Source organism: Pristiophorus japonicus, chromosome 3 (genome assembly GCF_044704955.1).
Source record: "Pristiophorus japonicus isolate sPriJap1 chromosome 3, sPriJap1.hap1, whole genome shotgun sequence".
NCBI classification, from domain to species: Eukaryota; Metazoa; Chordata; class Chondrichthyes; family Pristiophoridae; genus Pristiophorus; species Pristiophorus japonicus.
This window is the reverse complement of record NC_091979.1, coordinates 82,809,559-82,828,749: the sequence shown is the minus strand read 5'-3', so window position 1 is coordinate 82,828,749 and position 19,191 is coordinate 82,809,559. Positions and strand designations below refer to the sequence as shown.

Below are 19,191 nucleotides of genomic sequence, written 5' to 3'. Positions count from 1 at the left end.
AGGAGATAACATAGATAGGGAGGGGCGAGGCCATGCAGGGGTTTGAAAACAAGGATAAGAATTTTGAAATCAAGGCGTTGCTTAACTGGGAGCCAATGTAGGTTAGCGAGCACAGGGGTGATGGGTGAGTGGGACACGGGCAGCCGAGTTCTGGAGCGCCTCTAGTTTACGTAGGGTCATCATCAACATAGGCAGTCCCTCAGAATCGAGGAAGACTTGTTTCCACTCCCAAAATGAGTTCTCTGGTGACTAAACAGTCCAATACGAGAGCCACAGACTTTGTCACAGTTGGAACAGACATTCGACGAGGGAAGGGTTGGGTGGGGCTGGTTTGCCGTGCGCTCCTTCCGCTGTCTGCGCCTGACCTCGTCACGCTCTTTGCGTTGAGACTCGAAGAACTCAACGCCCTCCCGGATGCACTTTCTCCACCTCGGGTTGTCTTCGGCCAGGGTCTCCCAGGTGTCAGTGGTGATGTCGCACTTTACCAGAGAGGCTTTGAGAGTGTCCTTGTAATGATTCCGCTGCCCACCTTTGGCTCATTTACCATGAAGGAGCTCCGCATAAAGCATTTGCTTCAGGAGTCTTGTATCTGGCATGCGAACTGTGTGGCCTGCCCAGCAAAGCTGATCGAGTGTGGTCAGTGCTTCAATACTGGGGATGTTAGCTTGGACAAGGACACTGATGGCGATGCGCCTGTCCTCCCAGGAGATTTGCAGGATCTTGCGGAGACATCGTTGGTGATATATCTCCAGCGACTTGAGGTGCCTTCTATACATCGTCCATGCCTCAGATCTATACAGGAGGGCGGGTATTACTACAACCCTGTAGACCATGAGCTTGGTGGTAGATTTGAGGGCCTGGTCTTCAAATACTTTTTTCCTCAGACGGCCGAAGGCTGAACTAGCGCACTGGAGGCAATGTTGAATCTCCGCATCAATGTCTGCCTTTGTTGATAAGAGGCTCCCGAGATATGGGAAATGGTCTACATTGTCGAGGGCCGCACCGTGAATCTTGATGATTGGAGGGCAGTGCTGTGCAGCGAGGACAGGCTGGTGGAGGACCTTTGTCTTACGGATGTTAAGCGTAAGACCCATGCTTTCATATGCCTCAGTGAATACATTGACTATATCCTGGAGTTCAGCCTCAGAATGTGCACAGACGCAGGCGTCGTCCGCATACTACAGCTCAATGACAGAGGTTGGGGTGATCTTGGACCTGGCCTGGAGGCGGCATAGGTTAAACAGCTTCACACTGGTTCTGTAGTTTAGTTCCACTCCAGTGGGGAGCTTGTTGATTGTGAGGTGGAGCATGGCAGCAAGGAAGATTGAGAAGAGGGTTGGAGCGATGATGCAGCCCTGTTTGACCCCGGTCCAGACGTGAATTGGGTCTGCAATGGATCCGTTGGTAAGGATCACGGCCTGCATGTCGTCGTAAAGCCAGCCAGGAGTGCGTTAGAATAGTCAAGTTTAGTGGTAACAAAGGCATGAAGAGGGCTTCAGTAGCGGATGAGCTGAGGCAAAGACAGGTACGGGCAATGTTACGGAGGTGGAAATAGGCGGTCTTAGTTATACTATGGATATGTAGTCGAAAGCGCATTTCAGGGTCAAATATGATGCCAAGTCTGCAAACAGTCTGGTTCAGCCTCAGACAGAAGTTGGGGAGAGGGATGGAATCAGTGGCTAGGAAACAAAGTTTGTGGCGGGGACCAAAAACAATGGCTTCGGTCTTCCCAATATTCAATTGGAAAAAGTTTCTGCTCATCCCAGAACTGGATGTCAGACAAGCAGTCTGACAATTTAGAGACCGAGGAGGGGTTGAGAGAGGTGGGTGTCATCAGCGTACATGTGGAAACTAACGGTGTTTTTAGATGATGTCGCCATGGGGCAACATGTAGATGAGATATAGGAGGAGGCCATGGATAGATACTTGGAGGACACCAGAGGTAATGATGCAGGAGTGGGAAGAGAAACCGTTGCAGGTGATCATCTGGCTATGATTAAATAGATAAGAATGGTATCAGGCGAGTGCAGTCCCAAGCAGCTGGATGACGGTGGAGAGGCGTTGAAGGAGGATAGAGTGGTCAACCATGTCAAAGGTTGCAGACAAATCAAGACGGATGAGATGGGACAGTTTGACTTTGTCACAGGATATCATTTGTGACTTTGATGTGTGCACGTAAACCTGATTGGAGGAATTCAAACATGGAATTGCAGGAAAGACGGGCACGGATTTGGGAGGCGACAACACGTTCAAGGACTTTGGCGAGAAAAGGGAGGTTGCAGATGGGTCTCTGCAAATATTACTACATTTAAAACAAAGGTATAAAACAGGACATAGATAAGGCTTCAATCTTACTTTTATTGTTTGCCAAAGTCTGTCGATATTTTAGTTGGCGGATTTGAAACTGCATTCTCAAAATGAGACGTTACTGCCTTTAACTAAATTATAGATTTTATGAGTGCTTTAATTGTGGGGCCTCCAATTAACCTATAGTAACTTTTTAACCTTTTCTAACTTTGTACCAAATACCCATCAGGTTTGTGCTGAAGACTTCTAATTGACTTCAAATAGTATGATAAATTTCTGGAACAGTTATTTCATTCTAAATGGAATACATTACCACATTTTTGCTCATCGCTTCCATCTCCACAGTCTTCATCGTGGTCGCATACAAATATCTGTGGGATGCATTCTGAACTGGCACATTGAAACTGAGCACTGCTACATCTCTGAGCTGCAAAGGGTTGGAAAGGAGAGGAGGGAAAGGGGGAGAAGAAAGAAGTAAAATAAACACAGCATTCATGTTCTTCTCCAAAAATTTCAGTTTGGTAAATTATACAGTTCTACTATCGATGGCTTAATGGATAAGTGCACCACCCAGTGTGGTCTTGAGCCATTTGATCAGGCAGGACCCGTCTATGCTGAGTTAGCTGATCTAAGCCAGGGCAATGATCCAATTGGCAGAAGGGTCGAGAACCAGAGGACACAGATTGGCAAAAGAACCAAAGGCGACATAAGAAATCATTTTTTTCAGCAGCGAGTGGTTAGGATTTGGAATGCACTGCCTGAAAGGGTGGTAGAAGGGTTCAAGAGGTGTTTAAAAGAATAGATAATAAAGGGATAGGGGAACAGAGTGTGTACATGAGATAAGGGCTACTGTTCATGTCGAGGATAAATAGCAATACAGCCAAATATTTATTTGTTTGCAAATCCATGACACAATAGCATAATTCATGTTGAACACATTGGTATGTCATTTATATGAGATTTCCATTATGATAGAAATGATATGTAGCTCTTCTGCATTCCACAAATTGCATACCAAACACCCGGGCACAAAACTGACCTAATGGATCAGCTACTCATTAATTTCCATTGATCCACCCTGTGATAATCACTACTTTACCAGTCTCCATGAGTAGATAAGACATTTTTCTGATTAGGTTTGCTGCCTCTGAGCAGAATTACAGAGGACATATTAAATTGTTTCAGACATGGTCTGTGTTTCAATATGTCTGTATATCAGTGTCTTTAACAGGTGATTTGTTACATTCAGACAGTTAGGATCTAAACATCAGAAAAGCAGAACATACTGCAATTGCTTTCATCTGTTCCATCCCTGCAGTTCAGCACTCCATCACAAAGCTGGCTAGAGTTGTAACAGGCTCCATTTGAACACTCCATTTGGATGCAAATAGGATAATCTAAAGGGAAAGAAAGGGAGAAAAATGAATTACTAATTTACTTCTCGTGCTCTGAAGTAACAGGTCATGCATATACTATGCACATGTATTGTGTAGTCAATGTACTTTTTAGTGCTAAGGTGAAGATTCAAACTGATCTGAATATCCAAAGACCTCTGCAAAATACATTTTTTTTCAGTCGAGGTTTTCCTCACACACAACAGTTACCTTCACCCCTTCAATGTTTCCATCCACATAGAAGCATGTAGAATTTACCAATATCTCGCAAAGATTCCAGGTACCTTTCCCCTACAGAGGAGAAAAATCCCTTTCTGGGCTTTTAAAATGAGTTTAAAAGGGGCAGACGAAGCCTGCGGGGAATAAAAGGGGATGCATTCATGGAGACCCCCCCCCAGCCCAGTGTTTGGACTCATAAGGGAATTCAAAATGGACCTAAATTGCAGAAGCTTGAGATCCCCTAAACATCTATCGGAAGGAACATATCAATTTTAAGATTCTACAACATTTTGGCTGCGAAAAAGAGTTACCAAATACAGGAGGTGGAGCCAAGGTCTGAAGCAAATTCATGTATTAAGGATCCCAGGCTGTCTGGGGGAACTATTCACCCCCTAAGAGATAATCAAATTACCCAATCAAGCACAATGGAAATCATGGTCAGAAAAACTGGACAATCCTAAAACAATGCAAAACCAGTGATAGCACATTCTCACACCCTAATCGAGTTACTGCTGACAAAGGAGACATTTGAAAATCAATGGACAGAACAGTTTAAACAGAGCCCAAGAGATTTGATGGGAGATAACAGAGCCTTTTTTTGGGGGATATATCTATACCCCAGTTTTACAAGGAAAGGCTAGCAGAACACAGGCGAGCAGAAGAAGAAAAGACTAGCAGAACACAAACTAGCAGAGCAAAGACTAGCAGAACACAGACTCGAACAAGGACTCGAAAGGAACACAGACAGACACAAGCAGCCTGCTTGCTCTACAGTGAAGAAATGGAATAGTGAAAGAAACTACCAGAACTCATCAGGAACCGACCGAGCATGAGGCCCACGAAACGGAAGGTTTTCAGCAACCAAATTGACAACCCGGGCCACCACAACCAGCGAAACGACCAACCGAAACCAACTCAGCAAAAACCAAAGAATCGACCTTTATTTCCACTCTACAATCTACTGCTGAATGACCCAACGGGTGAGAAATTACCAAAAGGGACTAGCTAAAACTATTCCTAACCAAAGAAAGTGGGTACTTACCCCAAACATCCAAAACGCAACTTACTGCATCAACGGATGCACCCCAACCTAAGACTACGCAGTCCGAAGTCCTCTCCTCCGTCCGGGGTGCGGCTCGCCTAGAAGGCCAAGTGCAGCGAACCCCGAAACCGTGATTCACCGGCAACTGTCTAAAGGCATTGGTGAGCATAGCCCCTGAACCCTCAGAGCTATAACTTAGTTAGTTAGGGGAATTGGGAGGGGGGAGGCTGGGATAACTTGTGTAAATGTATCTGCATTCTCCTTTTTACCCCATTTAGAGTTTAAGCTGTATTCTTTTCCCCACAGGCTGTAATTTGACATTTTATTCAGTGTGTTGTACCCTTCAGTGTGTATTGGTCTGTGTATGTTATTAAAGGTGTGCCTTTTACTTCTTTTTAAACACAATAAAGCCATACCTGCTTCCTACCTTGAAACCGATTGTCTGTCCAAGTCTGTCACAGTCCCTTCGTAATTCCAGTGTCTCGAACCAAGGGTGTGGGAGCGATTCGGAACCGCTCATATAAGGTCAGAAGGGAAAGCTGGCCCCCTGAAAACCACCCCTTACAAGCATACGACTCGGATGGAGGCCATTAGCACCTATGCCACAACTTTATAAACTGACAAAGACCAATTTCTAATCGAATAATCTCACTGCAGCCTAATCAATATTTGTATAGATCTGCCTCTTTCTTCTGTATTATGTTTTTTCTTACAGCTTTAGCAACTTGCCCTCCTACTCAAAGTTTTGTTCATCTCACCCCAAGTCTGCTCCTTTAAGCCTTTTAAAGATTTACACATCACATGTACTGTAATTTCTGATAGGGCCTGGGCTCAACCAATGCCAGGAAATAACTGCTATAACCTAATTTTTACCTCATTTGTCCCCAACAATCGAAGTGAATTTGAGCAAACTTTTGATCAACATGTATTTGATTGAGTGCAAGTTTGTTTGACACCATTTTCATCTTCACCCCACAAACCACAGCTAGTACAAGTCAGAGGCAGGTACTTAAAGGGATACTCGCCTGCTCTCGGGTAAAATGCTGCAAAGCTTTGGGAGATATTTTGTTTGTATTACATTGTTAAAATGCATATAGTGAATGGCTGTATGCATTCTAAACTATTAAGGGGCTCCTGGCAACACATTTTTATCTTCATGGCATCTTTCTGGGTATTCTGCAGCGAGTGGCTCACCTCCTGACTCCTCAACGTCTCTCCACTTGCCTGGATGGGTGCAGCTGCAACAAGACTTGAGAAGCTCGACACCATCCAGGACAAAGCAGTCCATTCTGATTGGCAGCCCACCCACCACCTTAAACATCACCACCACCTTCTCAAGTTAATAAATTCTGGCCAGCTTGAGAATGAATTTTTTTTTTTTAAATAACAGATGTTTGAACTAATGCTACATAACCTTTACTTCTTGCTTGCTATTAGAGTGCATGATTATGGCTATTTTTGTTTATTTCATCAATTTGAGCTATCCCATGTCTGCATGACGAGAGGGGGAAAAAGTGACCTTTTTGAGAATCCACGATTTTTAAGATATCACAAATAAAGCACACTTAGAAAAGTTCCCACTGTGATGGTAGCAAATAAGAATGCTAAAAATGTATTCCACTTTAAAATATCACTGCTGCCACATATTACCTGAAGACCACTATCAAATCTGTGCCGAGCGATTAATTCTGAAATCTTGTCAGTGATGATTATGAAAAATAAAAAACTCATTACAAAAATACCCAAGTTAACAGATTTTTCTCTCTTGGCACCATTGTTCAAATAAGTAGAATAAAAAAAGATAAGCATGTAGATTGATTCACCAGTTGTTTGCTGTTTTCTCTGTTTTTAACTCTTAGACTGCCAAACAAGTCCTGGGAAATTCTTGTTTCCTGGTCCAACCAAGCAGTAGCAGCTTTACATTATATTAACATGAACTGATATAAAACATACAATTAAAACATAACTTTAACTATAGTCAAAAAACTATGGGGGTTATTTTGGGGAAAGGGTGAAAACAGGCACTAAGTGGGTTCTGTGCTAATAAAATAAGTCTGGTTTTAGCCTGCAATATTGGGGCTATTTGGTGAATGCCATCATTTAAACATGCCTGGAGACACTAAACCAGAGACTTGCACATTTAGTTTCAAGTGCTGATTAGAAGCATTTTCATGGACTGGTACATGCAGCCTCCACGCATGCACTTCTGCTGAAGCTGTGGAATGCGCTGGCATATAGCAGGACAGTTCAGGAACTGAAGGAGAGGATTCGAAGATTCTCAGACGCGGCACTGGAGGTCCTGGTGGAGGAGGCCCAAAGGAGGAGGGGTGTCCTGTACCCGCAGGGGGAAGGAGGACAGAGGCAAATAATGCATCAGGTATGGCACATGATTGGCAAGGAGATCATAGCCAGGAGCACTAACCTCAGAAGATCCCATCTTACAAACACAGTTCCCAATAACTGCACCACGACCAGCATCACATTCTCAGCACACTTCATCCACCATCTACCTGCATGCTAACATTAACGCACCCCACACTATTTCATCCTTCACAGGCACTACTCACACTTCAGACACATCTCACAGCTCTTCAACCATGTGTGGCATGATACACACACACACAAACATATCTGCCAATATACTCATTCACAATCATCATCCTTTCTCTTCCAGTACAAGATAGTACATAACAGGCGCCAGCAGGACCTGACCGGGGGAGGAGAAACACAACTGTATGAGTTGGCTCCCCTTGGGGAGGCAGTGCTGGCAATGACCGGACGAGGAATGACAGACACCATGGCCATAGGCAGGTATGTGGCGACTCCAGCTTCCTTACATATCCGTAACTATTCTCGATCCCTAATCCCTAAACCTATCCTCACTTACAAGCTCTATATGGTCTTATCACACACATCCTTCTATAGTGGCCACACGCGATGCACGCTAACCCTTCTAGCTTTATCATTGCAGGCTCCCAGGAGCAAGATCCATGTCACCCCCAGAGGAATTGGAAATCAGGAAGAGCCAACTTGCCCACAAGCCCCCACTCCCACCAGAGGAAGAGGAGAAGAGCGAAGAAGATGGCACTGCGTCAATCGCTAACACTGTCGCAGGCACCAGCTCAGAGATCGGCACCATGTATAAACTTAGAGGCTAAGGTAGAAGGAGGATCCTCACATTGGTATACACTGGACACTAGTGGGCACAAGACACGCCGGGTGGAAGGGGCACCACACCTTGCCGGGGTGGAGGGACAAAGTTGCATACAAGTTCTAAGTTGCATACAAGTTCTGCTGTTGAGGAGTCAGATGAGGACTTCACAGGGCCAAGCTACAGAAGGCGGCTGATGTATCTGACAAATCAAATGCTTGGTGCAATGGACAGCCTGCCTGAAAGCTTACAGGTCATGGCTAGGGACATAGAAGAGTCTGCCTACATCTTTGTCAGTGGCTTGATGCAGAGTCTGGAACCCATCCTCTCCAGCGTGGAGAGGCTGGTCAATTCCATCCAGCAACCTGTGGAGCCCGACATCATGCAGCATCTGAAATCTGAGGTTGCCGCTTCTATGGAATGCTAAACAACTTCCATTGCACTACTAGTACCTTCCATGGAACAGCAAAGTGCTGCAGTGGAAGCTCAGGCAGCTGCCACAGTGGCTCTGGGCTCCTTGGTTGCAAAGGGCTTGCAGAGTGTCTCAGCTGCCCATAGATCTGTCCTCCAACAGATAAGTGGGCAAGCTGAACAGATGTCCTGAGGTAGTGGCATTGGAATCACTGAGCAGGAACCTACTGGCCAATTTCCAGATGGCAGCATTCCTGCTCTCCACCCCGCCCTACCGCCATCTGAACAGCCCTCTTCAGAATCTCAGCAGTCATCCACCTCACATGCTGCAGCTGCTTGGGTTGCACTTTGTAGAAGCACCAGAGAAGGCAAGATCACTTGTGGGTATCCACTAAAGGGAAGCACCAGGGTGAATAGTTTAAGATTGGAAAATGCTGTTGGATATGTCGTGTATTCATTGTTTGTGTTTGCTCTCGTGTGATGATGGTAATTGTGTAGTGCTGGAATTAGTAGTCTTTTTTATTGTGTTGTTCATGGGGAAGGGGTTGAAAGGATTGAGTGCAGATGGTGGACTTCTTGATGGATACTCAATCGTGGAAGGTAAGGCTTGGGGCTCCGAAGTCTGATGGTGGAGGACGTCTCTCAAAAACGGTCTTCAAGAAGATGGTGGTGAGCACCCCTCCCAGGTATGGACCATCTACCTGGAACTCTTTGGTGCTCCCCCTGGTCCACTTCATCTTCCTCCTCTTACTCTTCCTTCTATCACTCCTTAACCTCCTTCTCCCCTTTCTTTTGTGGCTCTTGAACTTGAACCTCTGACACAATTGCTGGTGGTAACAGCTGGTTTCATGATTGTCAGATAGTGGCGCATGCAGCATGTTACCATGAAGCTGCAGTCCTCCTCACCCTCCTGTCCCTCTTCTCCCTCGCTCCTCCAGCAACTGATGCTGCTCTGCCTGACCTCATCGCCTTCTCTCATTCCTTCTCCAGACCTAGGGGACCCTTAGCAAAAGCCCCATGACCAAGCACTCCCTTTCTTCTGATGACTCCTAGAAGATCTCTAATAATGTGCAATAGCACCACTCACTCTCTTTAAATGAAGTCCTCAAATAATTTACAAAATAAATGTTGCTAAAGTGTTGGTGAAGTCTTGACGAAGTGCTCCAGAAAGTCTCCCGATGTGTATCGAAAGTCCTCTTCAAATGTGTACTCTGTCAATCTCCAGCAGCAAGTGAACAGTGAAAGGTAAGCATTCCTTTAAGTAGCAGTCGAAATCCTCACCAACAACTTCTATACTGTTCAGTTGGTTGCTGTTAGGAGAGGTCATTAATTGCAGTGCTAGCCAACAAAATGGCATGCAGCCTCTTAAATGAGTGCTGTGAGCCATTATAATTGCTTATCAGAGCTTTACTGACCCTCAAGGAGGCTATTCCTAGCGCACGCCTTAACTCCTTTATCCAGATGGCATTTTGCGCTAGAGGTGGGCAAACCAGGCGTTACAACTCAAGATTCCATTTGCCCACCTTGGAGCCTCTTTAGTGCCTAAAGTATCCGGGGAAAATCGTCCCTATATATATTTTAAATCTATCCCTGGGAAAATATTCACTTGTGTGTAAAGTTTAATAAAATAGAAAACATGCTCTTCGTAAATGGATTTTCAATTTTGTTACACATAGCATACAAATGAAATCTCACCTGCCCATCCACTGTCCTCATTCTCCATCTGTCCATTTTTTTCTTAACCTTTTGTCCCTAAAATTTAAGTTTGATATATATTTTTTACTTAATTACTTATTCTTCCACCATGGCATATGGTAAGTGCAGCATGCTTGGGAGCAACAGGTTACTTTGGGCCGATGGTTCTCAAATCTTTCCATCTTTGGTGATTTTCCACACCGCATGTCTGTGTCTGTTGTAGACTAACTGATAGAAATTGATTGGTCAACAACTCCATTATTAAGTTAAGTTATAAAAGTTATAAAAGTTCACAATAATGTTTAATGCATTTTATTAAGTTTCACAATTACATTTAGAAAGTTCAAAAAGTTTACAATGTTTAATACATTTTGTTCACCTTAACCATTCCTGTATAATGTCTCATTTGTAGAATAAGAGTGGGAATCATCAACATGGTGGAATAGAGTGGCCAGGCAACAGTCAAATGTGCCGTTCACTCTTCAAGCAAAGCGTTGAATTAGGAGCTGCTGAATTAAGGCTTTTGCAGTGGCGAAAGCTCCACAAGGCTTCCCCTGTGGTCATGGTGGGGGTGCTGGTGGTGGCATGGGTTCATTGTCACGCTTGTCCTCCTCCTCCCCTCTCTACTGAAGTGGTCCTGCAGTCCCCAATGGTAAATCCTATTCCCTCATGATGGCTAAGTTGTGTAGCATGCAGCACACCGCAATGAAATCTGAGACCTGCTGAGGGGAATATTGCAGGAGTAGTCCAGGCATCAGAAGCATTGCTTGTGCACTCCAATTGACTGTTGCGTGTAGCTTTATGGCTCGCATTATAGCAATGCTCGGCTTCTGTCTGAGGGTTCCGGAGCGGAGTCTTGAGCCAGGTGGCGAGGCCGTAATCTTTGTCCGCAGCATCCAGCTCTGGCCTTGTGGTTGACGCTCAAACAAGCAAGATGAAAGCATCATGGATGCTCAATGGATATTGGGCATTTACTACCATGATGCACTGAGTATGGTCACAAGCGATCTGTACATTCATGGAGTGGAATCCCTTTTGGTTTCGGTAAACCTCTGGATTGATTAAAGGTGTTCGCAGGGCGATGTCCGTACAGTTAAGGGCACGCTGGAACTTGGGGAAGCCCATCCAAAACATAGAGCTCTCTCATTCTGTGCCTCCTTGGTCATTGGGAAGTTTATGAAGTCCACCCTGCATGCGTACAGTGCAGTAGTTACCTGGCGAATGCAGTAATGTGTAGCGTACTGCAAGATGGAAGATATGTCCCCTGCTGATGCCTGAAAGGAGTCGGAGGCATAGAAGGCAAGTGCCACAGTCACTTTCACCTCGATGGGTAGTACAGTCCTGTTGACGCTGGTAGGCTGTAGGTCTGTTTGTATGAGCTGGCATATCTCTGTGGCCACCCTTTTTGGAAACGCAGCCTTCTAATACACTGTCCCTCAGAGAGCTGCAGGTATGAGCGCTGTTGCCTGTAAATTCATGGGGGGGGGGGGGGGGTGAGACCTCCTCCCCATACATCTGCGACCTCTTCGATTATGCTCAAAATGCTCAACAAGAAGCCTTCTTCCAGCTCAACACTGCATAGAAAAAGCAGCCAGGAATAATGGCTTACATAGTATAGCCTCCATTTAAAAAAAAAAATGGGCTTAAATATCCGTTAAAATGAACTATAAACTCACATAAAACTTCACTATGTAAAATGCAGCCTTCCTTCTCCAAATCCTTTTATGCACTGAACTTCAATTCCGTTTTCAAGATGGCGCTGTGGTGTGCCCTGGGTCTGACTGATTTTTTCAGGTGGGTTTCCAGGCAGATGGTAAAATGGGAGATATCGCCGAATTTTCTGCCCGGGGTGATAGCGAAGCATTGCACTCTGATTGATGTCATCCAAACAACAAAACCACTACCGAAATTTGCACCTGGGCACAAAATGTAGTGCGACTCATTTAGCGCCAAAAAAATTAGTTTTTGCGCTTTGTTCGCCCAGGCGGAAAAACGGTCACAAACCTGTCGAAAATCGAGCCCAATGGCTCATGACTGATATGGTTAACTGAGGAAGAGGGCTGCTGAACTAGTGTGCTGGGTGGGTGTATCCAAGGCACTGAGAGTTAAGGCAACATGCTTCTCACTTGAGGTTTGCCACATTTTCATCACTGGCTTTGCTTCTTGTGATCAAGTGTTCTTATTTATGCATTTTCCAGTCATGTTTCTATGGTAATACAATAAATCATTTTCATGCTTTTGGAAACCTAAAACTGATTCTTCAAGCTTCAGTAAGTTTGACTACTTTGATCTTTGTCATCTTATACAACTGTATACATTCTTAGATAATTATTTTTTAATAAAGTCTGAATTCTTAAGCCATGTCGTGTAGTTTTAATTAATTGGAGAATATTTTATTCCACTGTACTGTCTTGCATTTCGTACTTTCTGTAACAGGACTGACTGTCAAATTTAATAACTTGTTAAATCTAGAAACTTCATGCTCAGACTGTTTACAATGATCCATTAGATACATCAAAATGTAGAAGGAATTTTGCAACTGCTGTAGTATATTAATCTGTCAGTGACGTATCTTCCACAAAGTCCTACAAGATAATGATCAAGATAGGAATATCAGGCACAGTTCCCTGAAATTGGCTATAATTTCTACATTTCTTCCATTTTGCCTTCCAAATGCAATGGGTAAGATTACCTACCCATATAGGGAAATCCAAGAGATATCTGCTCATTTCAGAGACTTTCAACTAGATGTTCCTCCCTTCGCAAGAATGCCTCTTCAATTCTTTTCAGGTTATAATCTGCTGTTTCTTAAACATTTTTTCTAACCAAATGTAACAGCACGATTTTTGGGCCATCAGTCTAAAATATTTGAGAAAATATATAAAAAATAACTAATTTCTTATGCTATTCTCTTGTTGAGAGAACATTTATTTGCTCCTAAGTATATGCCACGTTGCTCTGTAAGTGGTTGTTAAGAGACATATGAAAATTACCTGGAGGGTTTACCTTGCAAATATATTTTTATTTTTCTCATATTGGAGAGCTCCTAGTTTTCATTCAATAGTTCCTGTTGACAGGCTGGGCAAGATCAGAAATGTAAACTGTTGAAAGATCATGGATGTACAGTATGTCCTAACTGTCAGACAATGTATTGGTATATAAATTCAGATTCCAATGGATTCCCAAAATGTTATTTCTTTAAAACAATGATGTTTTTGGATTCATAAGTTATGCTAAGTACATTTTTAAAGCAGTGTTTTTTCTAAACAGCATGTTTGAAATGGAGAAATATAATTTTTTTCCACCTTTTGGTCCTATCCAACCTCTTGTTTTTAGATGCAATTCCCCAAATCATCCCTCTCCCCTGTGCAAATGCTATTAATATCTTCAAAGGAGGATAAGATGATACCAATCACAAGTAATTTAAGAATAAAGCATTAATGAGATCACTCACAGAGTATTGCATCTAGTTTGGCCACCATACTCACAATAAGATAGACAGTGGATAGAATTCTAAGTGCTGCTTCAAAATGGATTCTGGGCTTTAGAATAGTAAACTATTAACATAGGGAGACAGGTGCAAGTGTTTTGTTTAAATAATTGAGCCTCGAGGATAACCAATAAGATGAATGCAAAGAGGTATTTGGTGTGAAACTAAGACAAGAAAACCAGAAGACATGATTATAAACTCAGAGGCCATATTTACAACCCAAGTATAACTGACACATTATCTTCTTCCTGCTCATAATCATCAACTTATAGACCAGTGTAGGAATAACATAAAAATAATTAGACAGGATCCTAAAATAGAAGCTGCAAGAATCATAGAAACGTACAACACAGGAGGTGGCAATTTGACCAGTCATGCCTGTGTTGGCTCTTAGAAGGAGGAGTCATGTATAGAATAAAAACAGAAAATGCTAGAAATCTCAGCAGGTCAGGCAGCATCTGTGGAGAGGAAGCAGAATTAACGTTTCGGGTCGATGACCCTTCATTTTTATTCCAGGTTTCAGCATCCGCAGTATTTTTGCTTTTGTGGAGTCATATATAGTCCCACTTCCCCGCTTTATGTCCATAACCCTGTAAAAGTTCCTCATCCTCAAGTACCTGTCCAAGTCACTTAAAATTATTTATGGAATCAACTTCCACCACCTGTTCAGGTAAAGTATTCCAGATCCCAACAACTCAGTGAAAACATTTCTCCTCATCTCCCCGCTAGATCTTTTACCAATGATTTTGAATCTATGACCTCTGGATAACTCACTCGCCAGCAGGAATAGTTTTCTATATTAATGCTATCAAAACTTCTCATTATCTTGAAAACTTCTATTAGGTTATCTGTTAACCTTCTCTATTCTAAAGAGAACAGTTTTAATTTTTCCAATCTCCCCTCATAAATGAAGTCCTTCATCACTGATAACATCCTGGTAAACCTCCTCCGTACCGTTTCTAAGCCCATTACATCTTTCCTGAAGTGTGGTGCCCAGAATTGTCCACAATACTCCAACTGAGGCCTAACCAATGATTTATAAAGTTCTAGCATGATCTCTTTGCTTTTATATTCTATTAATTTCTTCAAGTTACCCATATACTTATTTAACCACCTTATCAACTTGCCAAGCCACCTTTTAATGATTTGTGTATATAGACAACACATGGACTGCTCATCTACACTTTTCAAAATCATGCCATTTATAAAATACTGTCTTTCTATACGAGATCCCCAATATAACTACATTAACCAATCCTCCTCGGAGGATTTGTTTTCTTCCTTCAAAATTCTAATATCTCAAGCCCTAAAATTATTCAACTATCATTTAATGTCAAACAGCAACTCGCTGGAAAGAAATAAATATATCAGCTTCAGGGATTGTTTATTTTCTGTTAATAACAATGTATTTCAGCACAATAGCCATAATATATTTTTTTGCAGTATGTAATCATTAACTACAATACAGGAACTTCGTCAGGTGACTAATGTAAGATCAATGCTATCAGTTCATTGTTACGAAGTCAGAACAATAATTTAAGCCAAATTATTTCATACCCATATGGCATGACAATCTTACAATGACATGACAATCAAACCTGTACACTTAATTGTATAAGAGGAATGTTTTGTCAGGTTCAGTACATTGTACCATGATGCTTAATGGGAATAACTGCAGAAAGAGGATATGTTCCCACCCCAGGCTGCTACAGTTCGTTAGACATGATTGCTTTTGTTTATTTTGGCTTTGGAAACCTTAAAATTCAGCTATGCATGAAATAAAAATTGAAGCTTCAATCACAAAGGCTCATCCTTCTAATAGGCTCAGTGGATGTAATCTCACATTTTACATTGGCCTAAATGTGGAATATTCACCCAAATCACACCAAATAGTGCCATCAACAATGATATACATAAATTCCAAATACGGAACCACAGCTGGTTTTCTCCCATAAACACTCTCGAGTCAATTGATCAACTTAAAACAGCATGAACACGACCAAGCAAGTCACTGCAATCACTTAACTGTATTTAAGTATCTGCTCTAATCCATTGAAGAATCTGCTACAAATTTCAGATAACAAGAAGCATATTGTGGCCAATTCCTTCCATCAATGAGCCCCTTAATCTTACAAGCTGACTAAAATGCCACAGGAACACAGGCTGAAGGAAATGCAGTATAAAGAATCAAGGACTTACGACAATCTCTTTCATCGATTTTGTCAGTGCAGTCATCGACATGGTCGCACATGTACTCTTTTGGGATACATTCTCCATTTGTGCAAGTATACTGCTGACTAGAGCATGTCTCCACAACTGCACAGAGAGAAAAAGAAAATGTACGATTAAAAATGAGAATTGAACTTTACATCCTAAGAACATAAGAAATAGGAGCAGGAGTAGGCCACACAGCCCCTCGAACCTGCTCCGCCATTTAATACGATCATGGTTAATCTGATCACGGACTCAGGTCCACTTCCCTGCCCGCTCCTCATTGGCTGAATGTTGGAATTTATAAACAAATTAAGCCTGTAGAATATGGAATGTAAACGGGCATCATTTCCCCTTTATATTGTTCATGTCAGTTATATAGAGTAATTTATAGCAGCTTGCACCACAACACAAAACAATTAAAATAATTTCCTACCGATACATGGAAATGAATCACTTCCCTCTAGCATGTGTACAGTGGTGCATTGGATACAGATTGTACCCTTCTTTTTAAAAAAAAAAGTAAAATATTTTCTGCCAGAGCTTAATTTCTGCCTTATTTTAGTCAAGAGTCTAAATAATTATAATTTTTATTTTGCTTTTAGATAAAATTTGGCTTTGCACAGGAAGTATCATGAGGAGAGATTTAGAGCCTAACCAATGAACGGAAATAGTTTAGTTGCATCTCAGAACTAGGGGGCATAGTCTCAGAATAAGGGGGCGCCCATTTAAAATGGAAATTAGGAATTTCTTCTGAGTCTTTGGAATTTTCTACCCCAGAGAGCTGTGGAGGCTGGGTCATTGAATATATTTAAGGTGGAGATAGATGGATTTTTGAGAGATAAGGGAGTCAAGGATTATGGGGAGAGGGCAGGGAAGTGGAGTTGAGGCCAAGATCAGATCAGCCATGATCTTATTGAATGGCACAGCAGGCTTGAGGTGCCAGCTGGCCTTTTCTCCTTTTTCTTATGTTCTTATTTTCTTACGAGGAATGACTTGCCTCCGGCACTGTGACCTTCACCATTTTTCCAGGCTCTTCAGAATAGGTGGCTTGGGTAACCCCTGAGACAAGCGCACAGCTAATTTAGGTATTTAAATCAGGATTCTATGACATCAATAGGACCCTGATACCATTTTAGGATTCAACTGGGCGGCTGTGTGTTAATAAGGCCCAGCCCTCAAAATAGACAGCCTCCTGCCATCACTATCGGACGGCCAACCGCCCAAAAACCACAAGGAGAGAAAATCTACCCCATCATCTATTGCAGTAACAAGACAGACAGAGGAAACAGATGAAGCAACACTTACATAGAAACAATACAAATTATTTTTCTTTAAGGCACTGGTCAGACTCCAGCTGGTGTAAAGTGTGTAGTTCAGGTAAACCAACTATGGGAATGGTATTATTGCAATTGACCAATATATAATGGAGCATAAAAAGATGACGATAGGTATTAGGAATTTAAGTTAGGGAAAAACTGTTCAAAAGGCTGTGCTTGTTTTATTTTAGAGATGATAAAACTTTGAGGTGCACGAACTGAAATTTTCAAGATTGAGAGAACTGATAAAAGTGATCCAAATAATTTGTTCACTATAGTGAAGGTTTTAAATACCAGGGATACACTTTAAAAAAAAAAAAAATCATTCACAGCATGTGGGTGTCGCTGGCAAGGCCAGCATAGATTGCCCATCCCTAATTGCCCGCGAGAGTTCGGGAGTGTTTAAACTAATATGGCAGGGGGATGGGAACCTATGCAGCGAGATAGGGCGAAGTAATGTGGAGTCAGAAACAGATGGTAGAAAGGTAAAAAGCAATAGTGGAAGGCCGAGTAAACAAAGGCAAGAAATAAAAAGGGCCACACTACATCATAATTCTAAAAGGACAAAGGGTGTTAAAAAAAAAAAAGCCTGAAGGCTTTGTGTCTTAATGCAAGGAGTATCCGTAATAAGGTGGATGAATTAACTGTACAAATAGATGTTAACAGATATGATGTGATTGGGATTACAGAGACGTGGCTCCAGGATGATCAGGGCTGGGAACTCAACATCCAGGGGTATTCAACATTCAGGAAGGATAGAATAAAAGGAAAAGGAGGTGGGGTAGCATTGCTGGTTAAAGAGGAGATTAATGCAATAGTTAGGAAGGACATTAACTTGGATGATGTGGAATCTATAGGGGTAGAGCTGCAGAACACCAAAGGGCAAAAAACGTTAGTGGGAGTTGTGTACAGACCTCCAAACAGTAGTAGTAATGTTGGGGAGGGCATCAAACAGGAAATTAGGGGTGCATGCAATAAAGGTGCAGCAGTTATCATGGTTGACTTTAATATGCATATAGATTGGGCTAACCAAACTGGAAGCAATACGGTGGAGGAGGATTCCCTGGAGTGCATAAGGGATGGTTTTCTAGACCAATATGTCGAGGAACCAACTAGGGGGACGCCATCTTAGACTGGGTGTTGTGTAATGAGAGAGGATTAATTAGCAATCTCGTTGTGCGAGGCCCCTTGGGAAAGAGTGACCATAATATGGTGGAATTCTGCATTAGGATGGAGAATGAAATAGTTAATTCAGAGACCATGGTCCAGAACTTAAAGAAGGGTAACTTTGAAGGTATGAGGCGTGAAATGACTAGGATAGATTGGCGAATGATGCTTAAGGGGTTGACTGTGGATGGGCAATGGCAGACATTTAGAGACCGCATGGATAAACTACAACAATTGTACATCCCTGTCTGGCGTAAAAATAAAAAAGGGAAGGTGGCTCAACTGTGGCTATCAAGGGAAATCAGGGATAGTATTAAAGCCAAGGAAGTGGCATACATATTGGCCAGAAATAGCAGCGAACCCGGGGACTGGGAGAAATTTAGAACTCAGCAGAGGAGGACAAAGGGTTTGATTAGGGCAGGGAAAATGGAGTACGAGAGGAAGCTTGCAGGGAACATTAAGGCAGACTGCAAAAGTTTCTGTAGATATGTAAAGAGAAAAAGTAAGTAAAGATAAACGTAGCTCCTCTGCAGTCAGAATCAGGGGAAGTCATAACAGGGAACAAAGAAATGGCAGACCAATTTAACAAGTACTTTGGTTCGGTATTCACTAAGGACGACACAAACAACCTTCCGGATATAAAAGGGGTCAGAGGGTCTAGTAAGAAGGAAGAACTGAGGGAAATCCTTATTAGTCGGGAAATTGTGTTGGGGCAATTGATGGGATTGAAGGCCGATAAATCCCCAGGGCCTGATGGACTGCATCCCAGAATACTTAAGGAGATG

General features: G+C 42.5%; 1 protein-coding gene across 1 annotated transcript in view; it reads right to left on the bottom strand.

Annotated features, from left to right (window-relative positions):
• lrp2a (low density lipoprotein receptor-related protein 2a) overlaps positions 1-19,191 on the bottom strand; it is a 522,167-nt gene that overhangs the window by 358,792 nt on the left and 144,184 nt on the right. Inside the window, exons 5-7 of the mRNA XM_070873618.1 lie at positions 15,909-16,025; positions 3,594-3,704; positions 2,621-2,734 (exon numbers count right to left, since the gene is read on the bottom strand). Coding sequence (XP_070729719.1) covers positions 2,621-2,734; positions 3,594-3,704; positions 15,909-16,025 — 342 coding nt within the window. The remainder of the gene's footprint in view (positions 1-2,620; positions 2,735-3,593; positions 3,705-15,908; positions 16,026-19,191) is intronic.